This window comes from Podarcis tiliguerta (genome assembly GCF_965153285.1).
Source record: "Podarcis tiliguerta genome assembly, chromosome: 17".
Taxonomy (NCBI): domain Eukaryota; kingdom Metazoa; phylum Chordata; class Lepidosauria; order Squamata; family Lacertidae; genus Podarcis; species Podarcis tiliguerta.
In genome coordinates, this window is record NC_139550.1 from 28,652,725 (window position 1) to 28,671,086 (window position 18,362).

General features: G+C 46.0%; 1 protein-coding gene and 1 long non-coding RNA gene across 3 annotated transcripts in view; one reads left to right on the forward strand and one right to left on the reverse strand.

Moving 5' to 3' along the window:
- LOC310667490 (uncharacterized protein) overlaps nt 1-17,241 on the forward strand; it is a 38,536-nt gene extending 21,295 nt beyond the window's left edge. The window contains exons 9-21 of one of the 2 annotated variants that reach the window (XR_014506291.1): nt 1,455-1,540; nt 3,090-3,173; nt 3,976-4,038; nt 6,781-6,858; nt 6,956-7,044; nt 8,388-8,424; nt 9,091-9,239; nt 9,702-9,764; nt 9,877-9,952; nt 11,877-11,961; nt 12,995-13,082; nt 15,925-17,006; nt 17,044-17,241. Coding sequence is in view for 1 of the 2 variants with exons in the window: in XM_083420001.1 (XP_083276127.1) it covers nt 1,455-1,540; nt 3,090-3,173; nt 3,976-4,038; nt 6,781-6,858; nt 6,956-7,044; nt 8,388-8,424; nt 9,091-9,239; nt 9,702-9,764; nt 9,877-9,952; nt 11,877-11,961; nt 12,995-13,082; nt 15,925-16,038 (1,012 nt within the window). In the remaining variant the exon portion in view is untranslated. Of the gene's footprint in view, nt 1-1,454; nt 1,541-3,089; nt 3,174-3,975; nt 4,039-6,780; nt 6,859-6,955; nt 7,045-8,387; nt 8,425-9,090; nt 9,240-9,701; nt 9,765-9,876; nt 9,953-11,876; nt 11,962-12,994; nt 13,083-15,924 lie in introns of both variants that reach the window. The other variant, XM_083420001.1, reaches the window with a different exon arrangement.
- LOC310667969 lies at nt 2,009-3,077 on the reverse strand. Its single transcript, XR_014506494.1, has 2 exons — nt 2,595-3,077; nt 2,009-2,558 (listed from the first exon to the last, which is right to left on the reverse strand). It is a non-coding gene; the product is annotated as an uncharacterized lncRNA (long non-coding RNA).
- Nucleotides 17,242-18,362: the final 1,121 nt, after the last annotated feature.

Consider the following 18,362-nt stretch of genomic DNA (forward strand, 5'->3'; position numbering starts at 1 on the left):
GAAGAGACGTGAAAAAGGAAGAGTTTAAAGTACAGTGGTACCTCAGGTTACATACGCTTCAGGTTACATACGCTTCAGGTTACAGACTCTGCTAACCCAGAAATAGTGCTTCAGGTTAAGAACTTTGCTTCAGGATGAGAAAAGAAATTGTGCTCTGGCGGTGCGGCAGCAGCAGGAGGCCCCATTAGCTAAAGTGGTGCTTCAGGTTAAGAACAGTTTCAGGTTAAGTACAGACCTCCGGAACGAATTAAGTACTTAACCTGCGGTACCACTGTAAATCTTTATGATATTAACACTGAATTGTGTGGTTCCTTAAATGTTAATATGTGTGGTGGTGGTGTTCATTAAATTTGTATACCACCCTATACCTGCAGGTCTCAGGGTGGTTCACAAGGCAAAATCTCAATATAAAAACAGAATGTATAATAAAAATAAAAGCAAGAACGACCCAATAACCCCGCTGCCCACTAAAGAGGCTGCCCTTTACCATTTGCATGGTCTCTGCCCAGTGCAGCCACTGCTGAGGTCTCGGTGGCTCTGTGAGGCTAGGCCAGTGGTTCCCAACATTTTTGGCCATGCCCTACCTATGCATCTCTAAAATCCTGATGCTCCTCTGTGACATATACCGTATTTTTTGCTCTATAAGACGCACTTTTTCCCTCCTAAAAAGTAAGGGGAAATGTGTGTGCGTCTTATGGAGCGAATGCAGGCTCTGCAGCTTTCGCTGAAGCCAGGAGACCTCTCTGCGCAGCGCCCCTTCAGCGAAGCGGGAGGGGAAATGGAAGGGGCTCTGTTTCTCCTCCCGCTTCGCTGGAGAGGTGCTGAGCAGAGAGGGAGAGAACATTTTTTTTCTTGTTCTCCTCTAAAACTAGGTGTGTCTTATGGTCGGGTGCGTCTTATAGAGCAAAAAATACAATACTTCTTATTACAGTGGTACCTGGGGTTATATACACTTCAGGTTACATACGCTTCAGGTTACAGATGCCGCTAACCCAGAAATAGTGCTTCAGGTTAAGAACTTTGCTTCAGGATGAGAACAGAAATCGTGCTCCGGCGGTGTGGCAGCAGCAGTAGGAGGCCCCATTAGCTAAAGTGGTGCTTCAGGTTAAGAACAGTTTCAGGTTAAGAACAGACCTCCGGAACGAATTAAGTACTTAACCCGAGGTACCACTGTACTCAAAAAATGAACTCCTATTCATGTGGAAGAAACCTAAAAGGCTGTTAACTTGGTCCAACTCATTCTCAAATTGCCCCCCTTAAAAATCAAATTGCCCCTCTGTGGGGCATGTGCCCCATGTTGGGAACCACGGGGCTAGGTAGAGCATGGAGACTGGGTGCCATACCTCGTGGCCTCTGCCTTGAACCTCACCTGTGTGTCAGGATGTTGAGATCCTTCGCTTCCTCCAACGGTCTTGGCGGCACTGCCTTCAGAATCTTTCTCTGTCTCCCTCCAGATACCACGGTACGGCGAGGAACCCCTACAACCCCCAGCACTTCACTGGGGGCAGCTCAAGTGGGTCAGCAGCAGCCGTGGCTTCAGGTGAGGTTGTCCAATGAGTTGGGGAGGCGGGAAGAAGGAGAGTGTCAGTTCAACAGAGGCATCGATTGGTTCCCTTGTGCCCTTGGCAAGGAAATCTATCCCCTGTACACAGAGGCGTAGAAAGGTCAGGTGGTACCTGGTGTGGAAAATTTCTTGTCACCCCCCCCCCCACACACACACACATTGATTTTTGTTTGCCTGCAAAAATGGTTTTACGTTATTTCATATTTTCTTACAAAGGAATGTGGATTCTGGGCGACTGTGGACAGATACTTAAATCTACAGGATGGGTTTTGTTTTGGCTCCACTGAATTGAAATTTCAGCCTTCACGACATATGAAAAAGGCCAAGTAAACAATTATTTTTGTGGAGGCGAGTCAAGATATTAACTGATATGCATGAAATTTCAGATATGGCTGTATAATCCCTAGTGTAGTAAGATGAGACCTTTGGAGAAGGCATTTAAAAAAAAAAGTTTTTTTTATAATTATAATTATTTTTTATTTCCAAAACCGAAAAAAGAAAAATTACAAACATCAAATTCAACATCCATATTCATTTTCTAACATAAACCTATTATATAATTAACCAAATTAAAATATACCTAATTACTATAAACTTATTTGCTGTATACAAATACAACACAGTTAGAAATTTTATATTAAAGCTTTTATATTATAAATAATATTTCAAATTCCCGTATACCCCCCCATTCCTTCACCCATGTGTGATCTCATTTTAATTTTTTTTTTACTTCTTCCGTCTTGTTGTGTTGTTATAATTTAATCATTGTGCAGCTGATTTTTTTATTGTTTGCTTGCTTACCCCTCATGTTTTACACGTTATCTATTAATATTCCAGTTCCGGAACCATATTTTTTCATATATTCCTTCACTCCCTCCCACTCTTTAATTATTCTCTGATTTAAATGGCCTCTAATAGTTGCCGTCAATTTTGCCATTTCCATAAACTCACAGAGTTTACTTTGCCATTCTAATAACGATGGTATTTTCTCGCCCTTCTAGTTCTTAAAAAAAAATGTTTTTTTATGAACCACCCTAGTAGGGTAGTAATCATTCCTTGATAATTTGTCACCCCCTCCATGATGGAACCCGGGGCAGAACGCCCCCCCCCCCTTCCTACGCCCCTGCCCATATACATACCACCACAATGGACCAGAAACTCAACAAGTTTGCTTTTCATAACCTTTTGCACTCCATCAGTGATAGAGCTGGGCGATAGCTGGTTATCGCCAGCTAAATATCACGATATCTCAATATATCATGATATATATCGGCAGCAGCGGAGGGCATTGCTGGGCCTCCCCGCGGCGGCAGAGGGTCCCACCATACCTCCTTGCAGTGGCAGGTGTGCCGCGCTTCCCTGCAGCAGCAGGGGCCTTCTCATGAAGGCAGAGGGTCCTGCCATACCTCTGCAGCGGCGGGGTCCCTTCCAACTTTACAGTTCTGTGATTCTGAGGAGATTGTGTGGGGGAATGCAGAACTAGATGGTTTCCCTCAACGCCTCATAATTCTGCTTCATTTTGTAGGCCTTTGCCCATTGGCTCTTGGTACAGATGGAGGCGGCTCGGTGAGGATCCCTGCGTCTTTCTGTGGCATTGTGGGACTCAAAGGTAATCTTCTTCTTTGGAGATCACTCGTAGCCGAGTAAGATTGCCTTCCATAAACACAGTTTTAACAGTGAGTCTGTAAGTGACTGTGGAGGCCAGTTCTGGATCCACACGTCCTTCCACAGTGGGGACATAGGTTTCCAGGAGGGAGTTGATCATGGTGAGGGTTTGCCAAGCATGCCTTCCTCTTAGCACGTTTATCCCTTTCATCCTGAGTTTGAGCGTCTTCAAAGCCCATGACATCTTTGGTCAAGGCTGCTCTCCAACTGGAGCGCTCGCAGGCCAGTGTTTCCCAGTTGTTGGTGTTTATACTACATTTTTAAAGATTTGGCCTGAGAGAGCCTTTAAACTTCTTTTGTTGACCACCAGCGTTACGCTTTCCATTTTTAAGTTTGGAATAGAGTAGTTGCTTTGGAAGACGATAATTGGGCATCTGCACAACATGACCAGTCCAGAGTTACCAACGCACCGTTAACCAATTAACTGTAGCGAGAGGTCTAACTAGAGATGGATAATTCTCTGTTTATCATGAGAGCCAGCCGTGGCACCACAGCTACCGCGGGAGCTTCATGGCTGAGCAGGGATCAAATCCAGCACTCCATCCTGGGTACTAAGACCCCTGCTTGGATTGGTGGTTGAAGCAGGGGAAGGAGAATATGAAGCCCTTCCATATTTCCCCTTCTGTAGGCTGCTGCTTGGAGCCTGGCATGATCCATCGCTCAGGCCAGACTAGCCTCTGGCCTCTCCTTTTGGCCACCTGCTACTTCATCATGCCTCTAATCCACTTGCTTTGTGTCATCTGAAGGTACCTTTGGACGCACCAGTGAATTTGGCTGTCACCCTCTCTCCTATTCTACCGTAAGCCTTGGTAAGAAGGAGGTCTTTGGAGTTATCTATCTAGCGGAAGGAAGTGTGTGTGCCCCTGCTGAAAACTTGTTCCATCGTGCCTTTGCAGGCAGTTAAGAATATAATAATAATAATAATAATAATAATAATAATAATAATAATAATTTATTATTTGCACCTCACCCATCTGGCTGGGTTCCCCCAGCCACTCTGGGTGGCTTCCAACAAAGATTAAAAATACATTAAAATGTCACACATTAAAAACTTCCCTAAACAGGGCTGCCTTCAGATGTCTTCTAAATGTCAGGTAGTTGTTTTTCTCTTTGACATCTGACGGGAGGGTGTTCCACAGGGCGGGCGCCACTACCGAGAAGGCCCTCTGCCTGGTTCCCTGTAACTTGGCTTCTTGCAGTGAGGGAACTGCCAGGAGGCCCTCGGAGCTGGACCTCAGTGTCCAGGCAGAATGATGGAGGTGGAGACGCTCCTTCAAGTATACTGGGCCAAGGCCGCTTAGGGCTTTAAAGGTCAACGCCAACACTTTGAATTGTGCTCGGAAACATACTGGGAGCCAATGTAGGTCTTTCAAGACTGGTGTTATGTGGTCTCGGCGGCCGCCCCCAGTCACCAGTCTAGCTGCCACATTCTGGATTAGTTGTAGTTTCCGGGCCACCTTCAAAGGTAGCCCCAAGTAGAGCACATTGCAGTAGTCCAAGCGGGAGATAACAGAGCATGCACCACTCTGGCGAGACAGTCTGCGGGCAGGTAAGGTAGTTGGCTGGTTTCCTCATTTTTTAAAAATTATATGACTTCCAGTTTTTTTTTAATGAATAGTGGCATGTTTATAAATAGATTAAAGTGAACAAGCTGTCTTCCAGAGAGGAGCTCATGCCTGGCCTTTTTAGGTCAGTGTGAGCTGGCAGCTAAATCAAGGTTTGGTTTAGCATGTTGCAACCAGGACCTGTTGCAAATGTGGCTTCAGTATACCTGAGGGAGCATCTCCACGCCCATCGTTCTGCCCGGACACTGAGGTCCAGCGCTGAGGGCCTTCTGGCAGTTCCCTCCCTGCGAGAAGCGAGGTTACAGGGAACCAGGCAGAGGGCCTTCTCGGTAGTGGCACCTGCCCTGTGGAACGCCCTCCTATCAGATGTCAAGGAAATAAACAACTATTTGACTTTTAGAAGACATCTGAAGGCAACCCTGTTTAGGGAAGTTTTTAATGTTTGATGTTTTATTCGGTTTTTAGTGTTCTGTTGCGAGCTGCCCAGAGTGGCTGGGGAAACCGAGCCAGATGGGCGGGGTATAAATAATAACATAATGATGATTATGGAGAGCTTAACCACAATCCTGGATTTGGATGAGATGCTAAACCAGACTTTTGGCTTAGCTGCTGTGGTGCACTGATCTGAAAAGCAAAACAGCTGCAGTCTCCGAAGCCGTGGTTTGGCTTAGTGTGATGTGTGAATTTGGGGTGTGTGTGTGTGTGTGTGTGTGTGTGTGTGTGTGTGTGAGAGAGAGAGAGAGAGAGAGAGAGAGAAAGAATCTGTGTCTACCATATTCCTGAGAACACAGGCAGCTTTCTATATGAACTGGAAACTTGCTTGTTGTTAATGTACTTTCTTATTTCACTGTATACAGTGGTGCCTCGCAAGACGAAATTAATTCGTTCTGCGAGTTTTTTCGTCTTGTGAATTTTTTCATCTTGCGAAGCACCACTGTGCATTGACGGTTTCCTATAGGAATGCATTGACGGTTTTAAGAAAAAGGCGCAAGACGTTTTCGTCTTGCGAAGCAAGCCCATAGGGAAATTAGTCTTGCGAAGCAACTCAAAAAACGAAAAACTCTTTCGTCTTGCGAGTTTTTCGTCTTGCGAGGCATTCGTCTTGCGAGGTACCACTGTAATATAAAACAGAGAGAACAATTATAGCACCAGACTGAAGATGAAGCTCCCACGTCGCCTGCCACGTCAAACCCTCACACATTCTTCCGTCCACCTGAAAGGGGTTGGGATAAGGTGGTGGAACAGACTGCGCCACATCAGATTATATACGTGCAGCCAATTGATTCCGATGCTCCACACATATAACTCCCTGCAGATAAAAAAGAAAAAAAATTCCTTCCAGTAGCACCTTAGAGACCAACTAAGTTTGTTATTGGTATGAGCTTTTGTGTGCATGCACACTTCTTCAGATACACTGAAACAGAAGTCACCAGACCCTTATATATAGTGAGACGGTGGGGAGGGGTATTACTCAGAAGGGTGGTGGGAATGGGTGATTGGCTGATAGGTGTGGTAAACCTGTTAACGACTGCAATTGGTCTTACAGGAAAAAGCAAGGGGTGAGATGGCTAAAAATAGCTTTATCGCGTATAATGTGAGAAGAATCCAACGTCTCTATTCAGACCAGGTCTCTCCATGGCTTTAAGTTTGGTAATAAGTTGCAATTCAGCAACTTCTCTTTCCAGTCTATTTCTGAAATTCTCTTTCTATTCAGTCTATTTCTGAAATGCACACAAAAGCTCATACCAATAACAAACTTGGTGTCTAAGGTGCTATTGGAAGGAATTTTTTTATTTTGTTTTGACTACAGCAGACCAACATGGCTACCTACCTGTCCCTGCAGATAGAAAGCTAGCACATGGGGCGGGGGAGAGAGTTCCAGCTAGAACCTTGGCCTGCTGTGATTTTTTTCGACTTGCAAGGTCTTTCTTTTATTTTATAAGGATCCAGAATGCAAGTTCTTCCCTCCCCTTTTTTTTTGGCTAGGCCCCTTGTCTACATCAGTGGCAGACGCGGCTGTTGCTTATGCGATCTTGGCTGGTCCTGACCCCCGCTATCCGTATGGTGAGTCTTAAATGCCCGTTCGCTCCCATCCAAGGTAGCACGACTTATCTTCCTTCCACTGCGTGCCTGTTGACGGTTCCTTTTTCACCTGTTTCAGGATTAGGCCAGCCCAAACCATCCCTCTCTGGAGTCCTCACACCTGATCTGAAGGACTTGAAGTTGGGGGTTGACTGGACTTTCTTTAAGGTGCCTGTTTACCTCTTCGTTTCTCTTGCATCCTTCATCTACATGCAGCCGCTAGGAGAGATCATCAGGGGGTTTGGGCTGGGTGTCCATCAATATGTGGATGATACCCAGCTCTACCTCTCTTTTAAATCAGAACCAGTGAAGGCGGTGAAGGTCCTGTGTGAGTGTCTGGAGGCGGTTGGAGGATGGATGGCAGCTAACAGATTGAGGTTGAATCCTGACAAGACAGAAGTACTGTTTTGGGGGGACAGGAGGTGGGCAGGTGTGGAGGACTCCCTAGTCCTGAATGGGGTAACTGTGCCCGTAAAGGACCAGGTGCTCAGCCTGGGAGTCATTTTGGACTCACAGCTGTCCATGAAGGCGCAGGTCAATTCTGTGTCCAGGACGGCTGTCTACTGGCTTCATCTGGGACGCAGGCTGAGACCCTACCTGCCCGCGGACTGTCTGGCCAGAGTGGTGCATGCTCTAGTTATCTCTCGCTTGGACTACTGCAATGCACTCTATGTGGGGCTACCTTTGAAGATGACCCGGAAACTACAACTGATCTAGAATGCGGCAGCTAGACAGGTGACTGGGAGTGGCCGCCGAGACCACATTGAAAGACCTACATTGGATCCCAGTACATTTCTGAGCACAATTCAAAGTGTTGGTGCTGACCTTTAAAGCCCTAAACGGCCTTGGTCTAGTATACCTGAAGGAGCGTCTCCACCCCCATCGTTCTGCCTGGACCCTGAGGTCCAGCACCGAGGGCCTTCTGGCGGTTCCGTCACTGCGAGAAGCCAAGTTACAGGGAACCAGGCAGAGGGCCTTCTCGGTAGTGGCACCTGTGGAACGCCCTCCCACCAGATGTCAAAGAGAACAACAACTACCAGACTTTTAGAAGACATCTGAAGGCAGCCCTGTTTAGGGAAGCTTTTAATGTTTGATGCATTACTGTATTTTAATATTTTGCTGGAAGCCACTCAGACCGGCTGGGGAAACCCAGCCAGATGGGCGAGGTATAAATAATAAATTATTATTATATTGAGATGCGGCCACTTCATCTTCAGAATGTTGCTTCCTGGGTGTTACATGAGGGATTCCTGTTAATCTCTGAGTCTGAGTTCCACTTGTTGGGCAAAAGATTCCTGCATTGCAGGGGGCTGAATCAGGTGACCCCGGGGTCCCCTTTCACCTCTACAATTCCATGTCCCCTAAGAAAACATAAGGCCTCCCTATGACTCTGTCACATGACTGGGAACGTGGTGGGTCTCATAGACTAGAGGGGGAGAAAAGTTCTTTAATTGTGGTTCCGCAAAGCTAGATCCTTGAGGATAACTCTTTTTTTTTTTATTGTCTGCCAGGCATGTGATGCTGAAATCCTAGCCACCTGCCAGAAAGGTAAATCATTCATAATGAACTGGAAAAAATGTTTAAAAGTACTTTCCCAAAAAACAAACAAACCCAGAGTCCTTTTTGTTGGGAAGAACTCAGAAGGAAATTCCCAGATGTCAGAAAATGTTATTTATGTATGGCACCACCACGGTTTGTGTTTTGTTAGTCCCAAAATGGAAAATGAGCGAAGTCCCAACCAGAGAAGATAGGCAACTTAAATGGATGGAATATGTGCAGCTTGCGGACCTAACATGTAGAATAAGAGAACAAGAAGAACATATGTTTAAAGAAGATTGGAAAATGTTTATTGAATATATGGAGGAAAATTGTGTTTTATTTGAAAACATGGGCAGCATTAAGATAAATTCAACCGTGTAAATAAGTTTTGACAGATGTAACAATGGAATACTGAATGGTTTAGTTTATATAAAATATGCCGGGATTCATGCTGTGCAAAATGAATCATGGAAAGAGAGGAAGGGAAGTCATTGATATTTTAAGTGAATATTCTAAAATGTAAAACAGAAATTTAATTTTAAAAAAACCTCAAAAAAGAAAGCAAGGCAAACTACATCCCAGATTTGCTGAAACAAATGGGGATACTTGTTAGGCTATTAAGTCTTGCTTATTTCCCTCCCCCACCCCCTCGCGACGGCTGCCACTGATGATCAGCTGTGAAGTTTCTAGAAGGTTTAGGTGCCTCCGTGGTTGATGTGTCCCTGCCAGAACTGGAGGAGATCCGAGTGGCTCATGTGATCTGCATCCTTAGTGAGATGAGAGATTTCCTGCAGCCTGACTTCAACAATTCCTTTCACCAAATGGTAAGTGGAGGGCTGACTTGGAACTGTAGTCCCAAAACAGCCAGAGACTCAAGTTTGGGAAACCCTGCGATAGATTGTGAAGCCGCATCTTCCTCGCCAGGGCCACCAATTAACCACAGTTTCTCCAAACACAGAAATGGTGCTTTCCCCCCCTTGCTTACCGCACTGAGTGGCACGTGAACTGGCCTAGCAGTTCCCATATTCCTTTCCGTTTTGGCCCTGCGGAGGTTGCGACACACCTTGCTCGACGAGGAGGAGGAAAACACATCTGCACATGGCTCAACTCTGCCTGTATCTGTGCCTTTTTGTCTCTGTTCTCTGGCGGAAGGTTGTGTGTGTAGAGGGGTCTTAACTTCAGCGTAGCTCTGTGCCGTTACAATGCCTACATGTCTGTTCTAGGTGGGCAGGTTGTCCATGACTATTTAGGATTAGGGTTTACCCCCGTGTTTCTTCCTTTTCCAGAATCTGGAGACTCGTCTTAATCTTGCAATCGCTTCTCAGTTCACAGCTCTGGATTATATTAAGGTAAAAGGCAATTAATTGCAAGATTGCACCATTATTTTTATTTTTTGCTGTATTACAGTAGGGTATGCTTTCCTGTCTTCCCCATGGACTCAATTCCCACTTGTGTTTGCAGGCAAATCGGCAGCGGAGCCGCACCATGGCCCTTCTACAACAGATGTTTGCGAATGTGAACTGTCTTATTACCCCAGGTATCTGATGCCAGCTGAATTTAACACTATTTATATCAACTTGTAGGGGCTTTATTGGCCTGATTCGCTTCCCGTCCTGCATGTGCTCTGGTCTAAATTAAAATGTTTTCATACTGAGTGTAGTAGCGCCTGGCTAAATGACCTTGGGTGTTTTCAATGCAGCAGGGCATGAGGTCATCATGAGGTTCCTAGAGAGAGGTGGCGTATGTTTCGTGACTGGTTGGTATGACCTCTGTCTGGGTATGTTAAAAAAAGGAAGTTATATGTGTTGTCACCTACCAGGTGTTGAATCTCTAAAATGGGCACGTTTTGTAAGCCATCTTCTACATGTGTAATGCCTTCGCCCTATAAAGCATATCAAGGGAGATTTGAACTGTAATTTGTGGCTTGGCTCACTTTCTTGGTGTTTTTACTCCCCTGGGCACCTTTGGGAGGAAGAAGGGGATATAAATTAAATAGGAAAAGAAAAATATGGATTTTTGTCATAAAACGTATATACAGTGGTGCCTCGCAAGACGAAATTAATTCGTTCCGCTAGTCTCTTCGTCTAGCAGTTTTTTCGTCTTGCGAAGAAACCCTATTAGCGGCTTAGCGCTATTAGCGGTTTAGTGGCTATTAGCAGCTATTAAAGGCTTAAGGGATTAGCGGATTAGCTGCTAAAAGGCTATTAGCGGCTTAGCGGCTTAGAAAAAGGGGTTGGGGAGTGAAAAAAAATCTCAAGAATTGCAAGACATTTGCGTCTTGCGAAGCAAGCCCCTAGGGAAATTCGTCCTGCGAAGCGCATTGAAAAACGGAAAACCCTTTCGTCTAGCGGGTTTTCCATCTTGCGAGGCATTCGTCTTGCGGGGCACCACTGTACTAAAAAAACAACTGGCCTAATGCAGCCAGAAATATGCTAAAGATTTTTTGCTGAACTAGGTGAATTAAAACGGTACTTAGATGGCAGAACATGCACTTTGTATGTGTATCACTTTAGATTCAATCCATAGCGCCTGTTTAAAGGATTTCTGCTTTGCAGGCAGATTTCATCTGCATAAAAATGTTTTTTTTTTTGCTTTTGACCTCACATCCCTTTTTCATTATCTGTTTTTTTTTAATTGAAAGTTTTCAACATACAGTGCAATAAAAGTTGAACTAATCTAAATAGAGAAGAAAAAAGCAAAAGAAGAGAGAAAGATAAAACAAAGAGAGAAAATAAGAAGGAAAAGAGAGGGAAAAATATAAAAATACAGAACCCTCTGTCAGGGGTAGATTTTAACCCTTATCTCACACAATAGGGAGAGGACCCTCCCTGCTCTCACTTGAGAGCTTCCATTTCTTCTCCCAGTCTCCCATCCTAGGAGTTCTTCCCTTCCCTGCCTCTCACGCAGGGTCCTTCATCAGTCATCCATCACCTTCCTGGGAGTAAATTGCAGTTTTCAGTAAATTTTGGCTTTCAGAACCAGCTCAGCTAAGTCTTATGTGTGGCATAAAGGTAAAGGGACCCCTGTTAGGTCCAGTCGTGGACGACCCTGGGGTTGCAGTGCTCATCTCACTTTACTGTCCGAGGGAGCTGGCGTACAGCTTCCGGGTCGTGTGGCCAGCATGACTAAGCCGCTTCTAGCGAACCAGAGCAGCGCACGGAAACACCGTTTACCTTCCCACTGGAGCAGTACCTAATTATCTACTTGCACTTCATGCTTTCGAACTGCTAGGTTGGCAGGAGCAGGGACTGAGCAACAGGAGCTCACCCCATTGCGGGGATTCGAACCGCCAACCTTCTGATCCTTTTTTACTGGGAAACAGTTATGGGGGTTGACTGGAAACGTTCACAGTGAGGGATAAGAGGGACTGTTAAGAGCCTATATAACTCAGGATAAAAGCACGCAACTTAAAAAAACACCCATAAAACCCACAGCACACACACATTTTTCTCTTGTGCAAGGTACTGCATGCTGTGCCCCAAAAATCCAGGACTCTGATCTTCTGACTGGGTGTAGCGATGTTAGGACAACTCTCCGCACCATGAGGTAAAGACATGTGTTTTTCAAAGCAAAACTGTGGCAGTGAGGAAGGAGGGCAAGATTCTAGGGGGACCTGGCTCCCTCCAAAGTGAAATTGGCCGTTGGATACATGAAAACTGAGACTTGCTTTGGTTTGCTGTCTTTGCCATCTTAAAGAATAATGTTCTTGGGATTTTTAACACTCCACGTTGCCTGGGTTTCAGCTGATAGAAACACCCCAGTTGGCTGGACTTCTTTGAGGGGAGAGTAGGGGGTTCTAGATGTGCAGCCCAAGTCATTTTGCTCAACAAGTATATATCTGCTATAGCAGGGCTGGGAGCTGCAGGCCAATGGAGGATGGGGCCAAAGGGAAAAGTGGGCATGGATGTGACCATTGACCAGTAGGCTGCATTCAAGGCATGCAGATGTTGGAGGGTTCTACAAACAAATCTTTCCATCCAGTCAAGAAAGTAGAGGAAGAACGTTGCCTCAGGAGATGATTGACACCCTGGCCGGCACTTTCTTGATCTCCCGCCCTCAGGCAGAAGATATAGAAGCATGATTAGTCGCACCAACAGGGTAAAGAACGGCTTCTATCCCTGGGCTGTTAGGCTGCTGAATGAAAGGATAACAACAGGGCAACTGACTTTCGGGTTTGGTGTGTGTGTGTCAGTAAACGAGTGGAATTAAGACTAAAAGAGCCGAGTGGGGGGTGCTCGTGTAATCTCACTGTATACAAATTGTACAAGCGACAATAAAGTATTTCAATTGTCACAGTTCACATTCCAGTACTCAAGAAGGATGTGAAGCTGGGCTGTTGAGGATATGGTTTTAGGGCAGACTTTCCCAAACTTGGTTCTCCAGCTGTTTTTGGACTAGAACTCCCATCATCCCTAGCTAGCAGTACTAGCGGTCAGGGGTGATGGGAATTGTAGTCCAAGAACCAGGTTTGGGAAACAATGGTCTAAGAGGGAGAAGGTGTGCCCTCAGGAGTCCTAAGGATCAGATAAAGATGTCTTGGTCCACCTCTGATGTGCCCCTTCTCTCTTGATATTTGTAGGTACATGCAACTGGCCAACTTGACTGGCATCCCAGCACTGGTAATACCAGTTGGATATTCTATTTCAGGGCTTCCGATCAGCATCCAGGTAAATACGACTTTCTCTGGCTAGTAAAATGGGTAAAGGACCCCTGGATGGTTAAGTCCAGTCAAAGGTGACTATGGGGTTGCGACGCTCATCTCGCTTTCAGGCCGAGGGAGCTAGCATTTGTCCACAACTCTCCGGGTCATGTGGCCAGCATGACTAAACCGCTTCTGGCATAATGGAACACCGTGATGGAAGCCAGAGCGCATGGAAATGCCATTTACCTTCCCACTGCAGTGGTACCTATTTATCTACTTGCACTGGTGTGCTTTCGAACTGCTAGGTTGGCAGAAAGCCGGGGCAAAGCAACGGGGGCTCACCCCATCGTGTGGATTCGAACCGCTGACCTTCCGATCACCAAGCCCAAGAAGCTCAGCACCACCCCCTCCCTCTCTTGCTGGCACCTTTCATAGTTTATCCCCATACACACAGTGGAAACAACCACATTAATTCACTCCTACCTTGGCACCTGCCTGATGCCTCTCACCCTGGTTCCTCTCAAATGTGGCAATAAGGATGAGAGTTTGCCCCTTCCTGGCCAAGGATCACGTGTGCCGCTCTGGAAGCTGGTTTGTTTTCCTCTGAAAAGAGGGGTGCTCTCTGGTCTGCTCTCTGCAGGGTCCTACTGAAATGTATGCAGGCCTCTTCCTCCTGCTTCTTGGCCAAGCAGCCCTAGGCTGGTTGTGTTTCAACAGTGACCAAATACCAGATGTGTTAGCCAGATGTAAAATGCTTATGCCACGTAACAATGGAAATGCAACTTCCCCATTCTTTTTCACACACCGTCATATACAGTGGTACCTTGGGTTGAGAACTTAATTTGTTCTGGAGGTCCGTTCTTAACCTGAAACTGTTCTTAACCTGAAGCACCACTTTAGCTAATGGGGCCTCCCGCTGCCGCCGGAGCACGATTTCTGTTCTCATCCTGAAGCAAAGTTCTTAACCCGAGGTACTATTTCTGGGTTAGCGGAGTCTGTAACCTGAAGCGTATGTAACCCGAGGTACCACTGTATGATGAAATACATCCGCTGGCAGGTGTGGTAGCTCAAAAAAGACACATTTGTCCCCGTGGTTTGTTAGGATACACACAGAACCTGCCAAATGAGGACATTCAAAGGGTGTGATTTTGAAGAACGCAAGAGCAGCCCTGCTGCAGGAAACCCAGAAACCATCTATTCCAGCATCCCCTTCTCACAGGGGCCAACCCAGAGCCATAGCTTGGGGGTGGGGGTGCTAGCTGGGTCTTTTTGCCCCCAGTGGAAGTCCCCAGAGAAGTGCCATTGAGGCTCCCAGCCTGTGTGTGTGCACAAATGTGCAGTATGCCAAACTGGGTCTTTGACCCAGGTGAAATAAAGTCTAGTTTTGCCCCATGCCAACCAGATGCCTACGTTTCGCCATTTCCCCTCTCGCTATTCCAATCAGCTGGTATTCAAGTCATCTGGCCTTGGATGACGAGGTAAACAATAGCCCTCATGGCTCGTAACAAGTGGGGAACTGACTTTGCAGGAAGCTCCCTCTGTGGTATTCGTAATGTTTAGTTATAAAGGTAAAGGTAACCCTGCCCGTACGGGCCAGTCGTGACCGACTCTGGGGTTGCGCGCCCATCTCGCTTAAGAGGCCGGGGGCCAGCGCTGTCCGGAAACACTTCTGGGTCATGTGGCCAGCGTGACGAAGCTGCTCTGGCGAGCCTGCACCAGCGCAGCACACGGAAACACCGTTTACCTTCCCGCTATAAAGCGGTACCTATTTATCTACGTACGGGACGCGGGTGGCGCTGTGGGTAAAAGCCTCAGCGCCTAGGGCGTGCCGATCGAAAGGTCGGCGGTTCGAATCCCCACGGCGGGGTGTGCTCCTGTTGTTCGGTCCCAGCGCCTGCCAACCTAGCAGTTCGAAAGCACTCCCGGGTGCAAGTAGATAAATAGGGACCGCTTACTAGCGGGAAGGTAAACGGCGTTTCCGTGTGCGGCTCTGGCTCGCCAGAGCAGCGATGTCACGCTGGCCACGTGACCCGGAAGTGTCTCCGGACAGCGCTGGCCCCCGGCCTCTTGAGTGAGATGGGCGCACAACCCTAGAGTCTGTCAAGACTGGCCCGTACGGGCAGGGGTACCTTTACCTTTACCTATTTATCTACTTGCACTTAAGAGTGCTTTCGAACTGCTAGGTGGGCAGGAGCTGGGACCGAACGATGGGAGCGCACCCCGCCGCGGGGATTCGAACTGCCGACCATACGATCGGCAAGTCCTAGGCGCTGAGGTTTTACCCACAGCGCCACCCGCGTCCCTAATGTCTAGTTGAGCCTCCTTCAAATAGATAAGGGGCAGGCTTCTAAAATGTCAATACCTGTAAAACACCAAAGAAGTTGTGCCGGTTCTCTTCCCAACTTCATTCCCCAGTTCTCTTACAGCTAGCAAGTCCCCTTTCCCTTAACTGAGATATCTTCAGGCCCTTTCAGTTGGTCTACTTAGAGCACAAATGACCTTGATGGAGGTGCTGCCCCCCTCTTTGCATGGTGTATTCTAGTAACTACTTTGAAGTACTGTATTTTTCGCTCTATAAGATGCACCAGATCACAAGACGCACCTAGTTTTTGGAGGAGGAAAACAGGAAAAAAAAAATTCTGAATCTCAGAAGCCAGAACAGCAAGAGGGATGGCTGCGCAGTGAAAGCAACGATCCCTCTTGCTGTTCTGGCTTCTGGGATAGCTGCACATCCTGCATTCACTCCATAAGACGCACACACATTTCCCCTTACTTTTTAGGAAGGAAAAAGTGAGTCTTATAGAGCAAAAAATACGGTATTCGTCCTCAGAGCGTATCCCTGCTATTGTACTCTTTTTCTCACACAGATCATGGCGAAGTGGTGGGATGAAGCACTACTGTTCCGGATTGGCCTGAAGCTGGAGCAATTTCATGGCATAACAGCAAAACCAGCCATTTATTACGACATTCTTGGGCAATAGGGTCAGCTGTCTCGAACCAATACAAAGTAAAAAAAAAATTTTTTTTTAAAGCATTTGGAGGTTTTGGGTGGCTTGAGGCAGGAGAACAGGCACTTTTTCTGTGCATAAAAATCTTTTATTCATGGAATATGAAGTAATAACTTATTGTTTGGGTTGAGGTTTTAGATCTTTAGATCTACACCCACGCTACTTTGGGACTGGCCAGATTTAGGGTATCCGATCCTGAGCCAATGAATGCTCCTCAGTTTAAATTACATGCAGCAGAGGCCAGCAGAAATCGGTGCTCTGAACCCTCCAAATCAAACAGACTAAAAGCATAGCTGAAAATATATCGGGGAGAATGACCATAGTTACAAAGTTCATTTTGCCTGTTTGTTTTTTAGAAAGGTTAATACAGAGTATTTGAACCACAGATAGAGAGGAATGATGGGCCTTGGGCTTTTGCAAAAAAAAAAACCCTGTCCATCCCCACAAAATGAAACAGCATAGATAAGGTCATAGTTCATTACCTTAATATTGATCTGTTGCCATGATTATGGGGGCATGAAAAAGGGCTTGTTCCTATTTAGGTTCTCTTACAAATGCAGTCAAAATGGTTAAGGCTAGGGGGTTGCCAAGATCTTTGCGCTGATGGAGACAGGATCGTTTTCTCAGAATTCAGACTAAGAGAGCTGTGGTGGGGCATGCACCCATTCACAAAATTTGGCAGGTGTACAAAACCATTATACAGAAGGCAAACCGGTGAGGAACCAAAGAATAAATATCTATATCTATATATCTATATCTATATATAAACATAGCCGCCATCTCCACCCAGGATTTGATGAACCAGGCTGGAAGAGGGGGATAATCTGTTCGGTGCTGCATGCCATGGTTTGGGCAACTCCCCACATCTTCTCTCCCCCTACCTGCCCAGTAGGAGGCCATGGGAGGAAGAGACTGCTCTTGCCAGAGGTCTGAACTGATGAGTTGTGGGGAGCTTTCCTCACCACTCCATGAAATTAGGTTGTGGTCTGCAGGTTGTCCTGTTAGGGCGTGTTGAATTTTGCAACTTTCAGATTCCAAAAATGAGGGGTTCTAAAAAGTTGTGACATGAGCTGGGAATTCAAAAGATATTGTGGTTAAATAAATATAATTTAGTTTTCCTTGGTAAGGAGAGATGGTGTAAAATTGCGTAAGAAACATTAAAATGATTACTAAGTACTTGCAGTTATTTTATTTCTAATTACCTGACATTTTCGGAAAGTAAAATTGTTTGGTTTTCTGAAAGCAGTTTATGTGCTTGCTTCATCAAATGCAGATTTGTAAATGTGGTCCAATCACAAAAGTAATAGAAGATTTGAATTTCTAACACCCAGAAAGGTATTTTTAAGACCCCTCACTGAAGAAATTTGCAAAAATTGAGTTTCATCCTCTAAAATGGCATGCCCTATTGTTCCTAGGTTATAGTTAATTGCAATAATTCTGAGACCAGGCCAAATTGAGGCTCTGTACTTGGCCTTGTATGCTTCCTTCTGGCTACTCCTGCAGCCAAGCTGGTGCCAAACGTATTGCTCTGCTTTCCTTTGGATCACATCAGTGAAGTTGAGAGGAGGGTCTTCATTTCTGGCCAGCCCAGGATCTCCATACACACTGCCTAGGCTTGCATCCCAGGCAGCTCACTTCAGTGGTTTAATTTCATCCCGAGGTGCACTCATTTGTCTCTTGGGACAGATAGGTGCCAGTAACGTTTCACTTGGTCACTGGTTCACACAGACACAAAATGGTAGAGTAGTTGTTTATCTGACTAAATCTGTGACCCTCAGTCCAAAAGAAAGACCCCCTCAAGCCAACTCCTCCTGTACAGTTCTTCCTCCCTTTTGAATAGGGTGAGCACACTTGGTACTAGAGCAGTGTAAAATCAAGGTGTGTAGACATCAAATCACAAAATGAATGGGCCTAGCTGTACCCAATTCCTGAGACAGCTCAGAGCAGGTAAACTAAGTTTAGCTACTTGAGCTTGGCACAAAATATGTTGGGCACGCTAACATACATTCTGCTGCACCTCTATCACCCAACAGCCACACATTTGAGGAACTGAGTGCAGCATAGAGATGTCATTTTCTGATCCAGTCAACCCTTCCTGGTTCCGCTCTGGTAGAAGTATATTTTAAAAACAAGTTTTTACTTGCCTCTTTGGTTGTGCAGTAGTTTTGGGCTAAAGACAGCAGCACCGTAATGTGACCAAGTGTCACACCCCCAAAATGCAGGGGTGCATTCCTTGTTGGTTGGTTGGTTGCTTCCTTCTTTCTTTCCATTAATATTTTTTATTAAATTTTCAAATT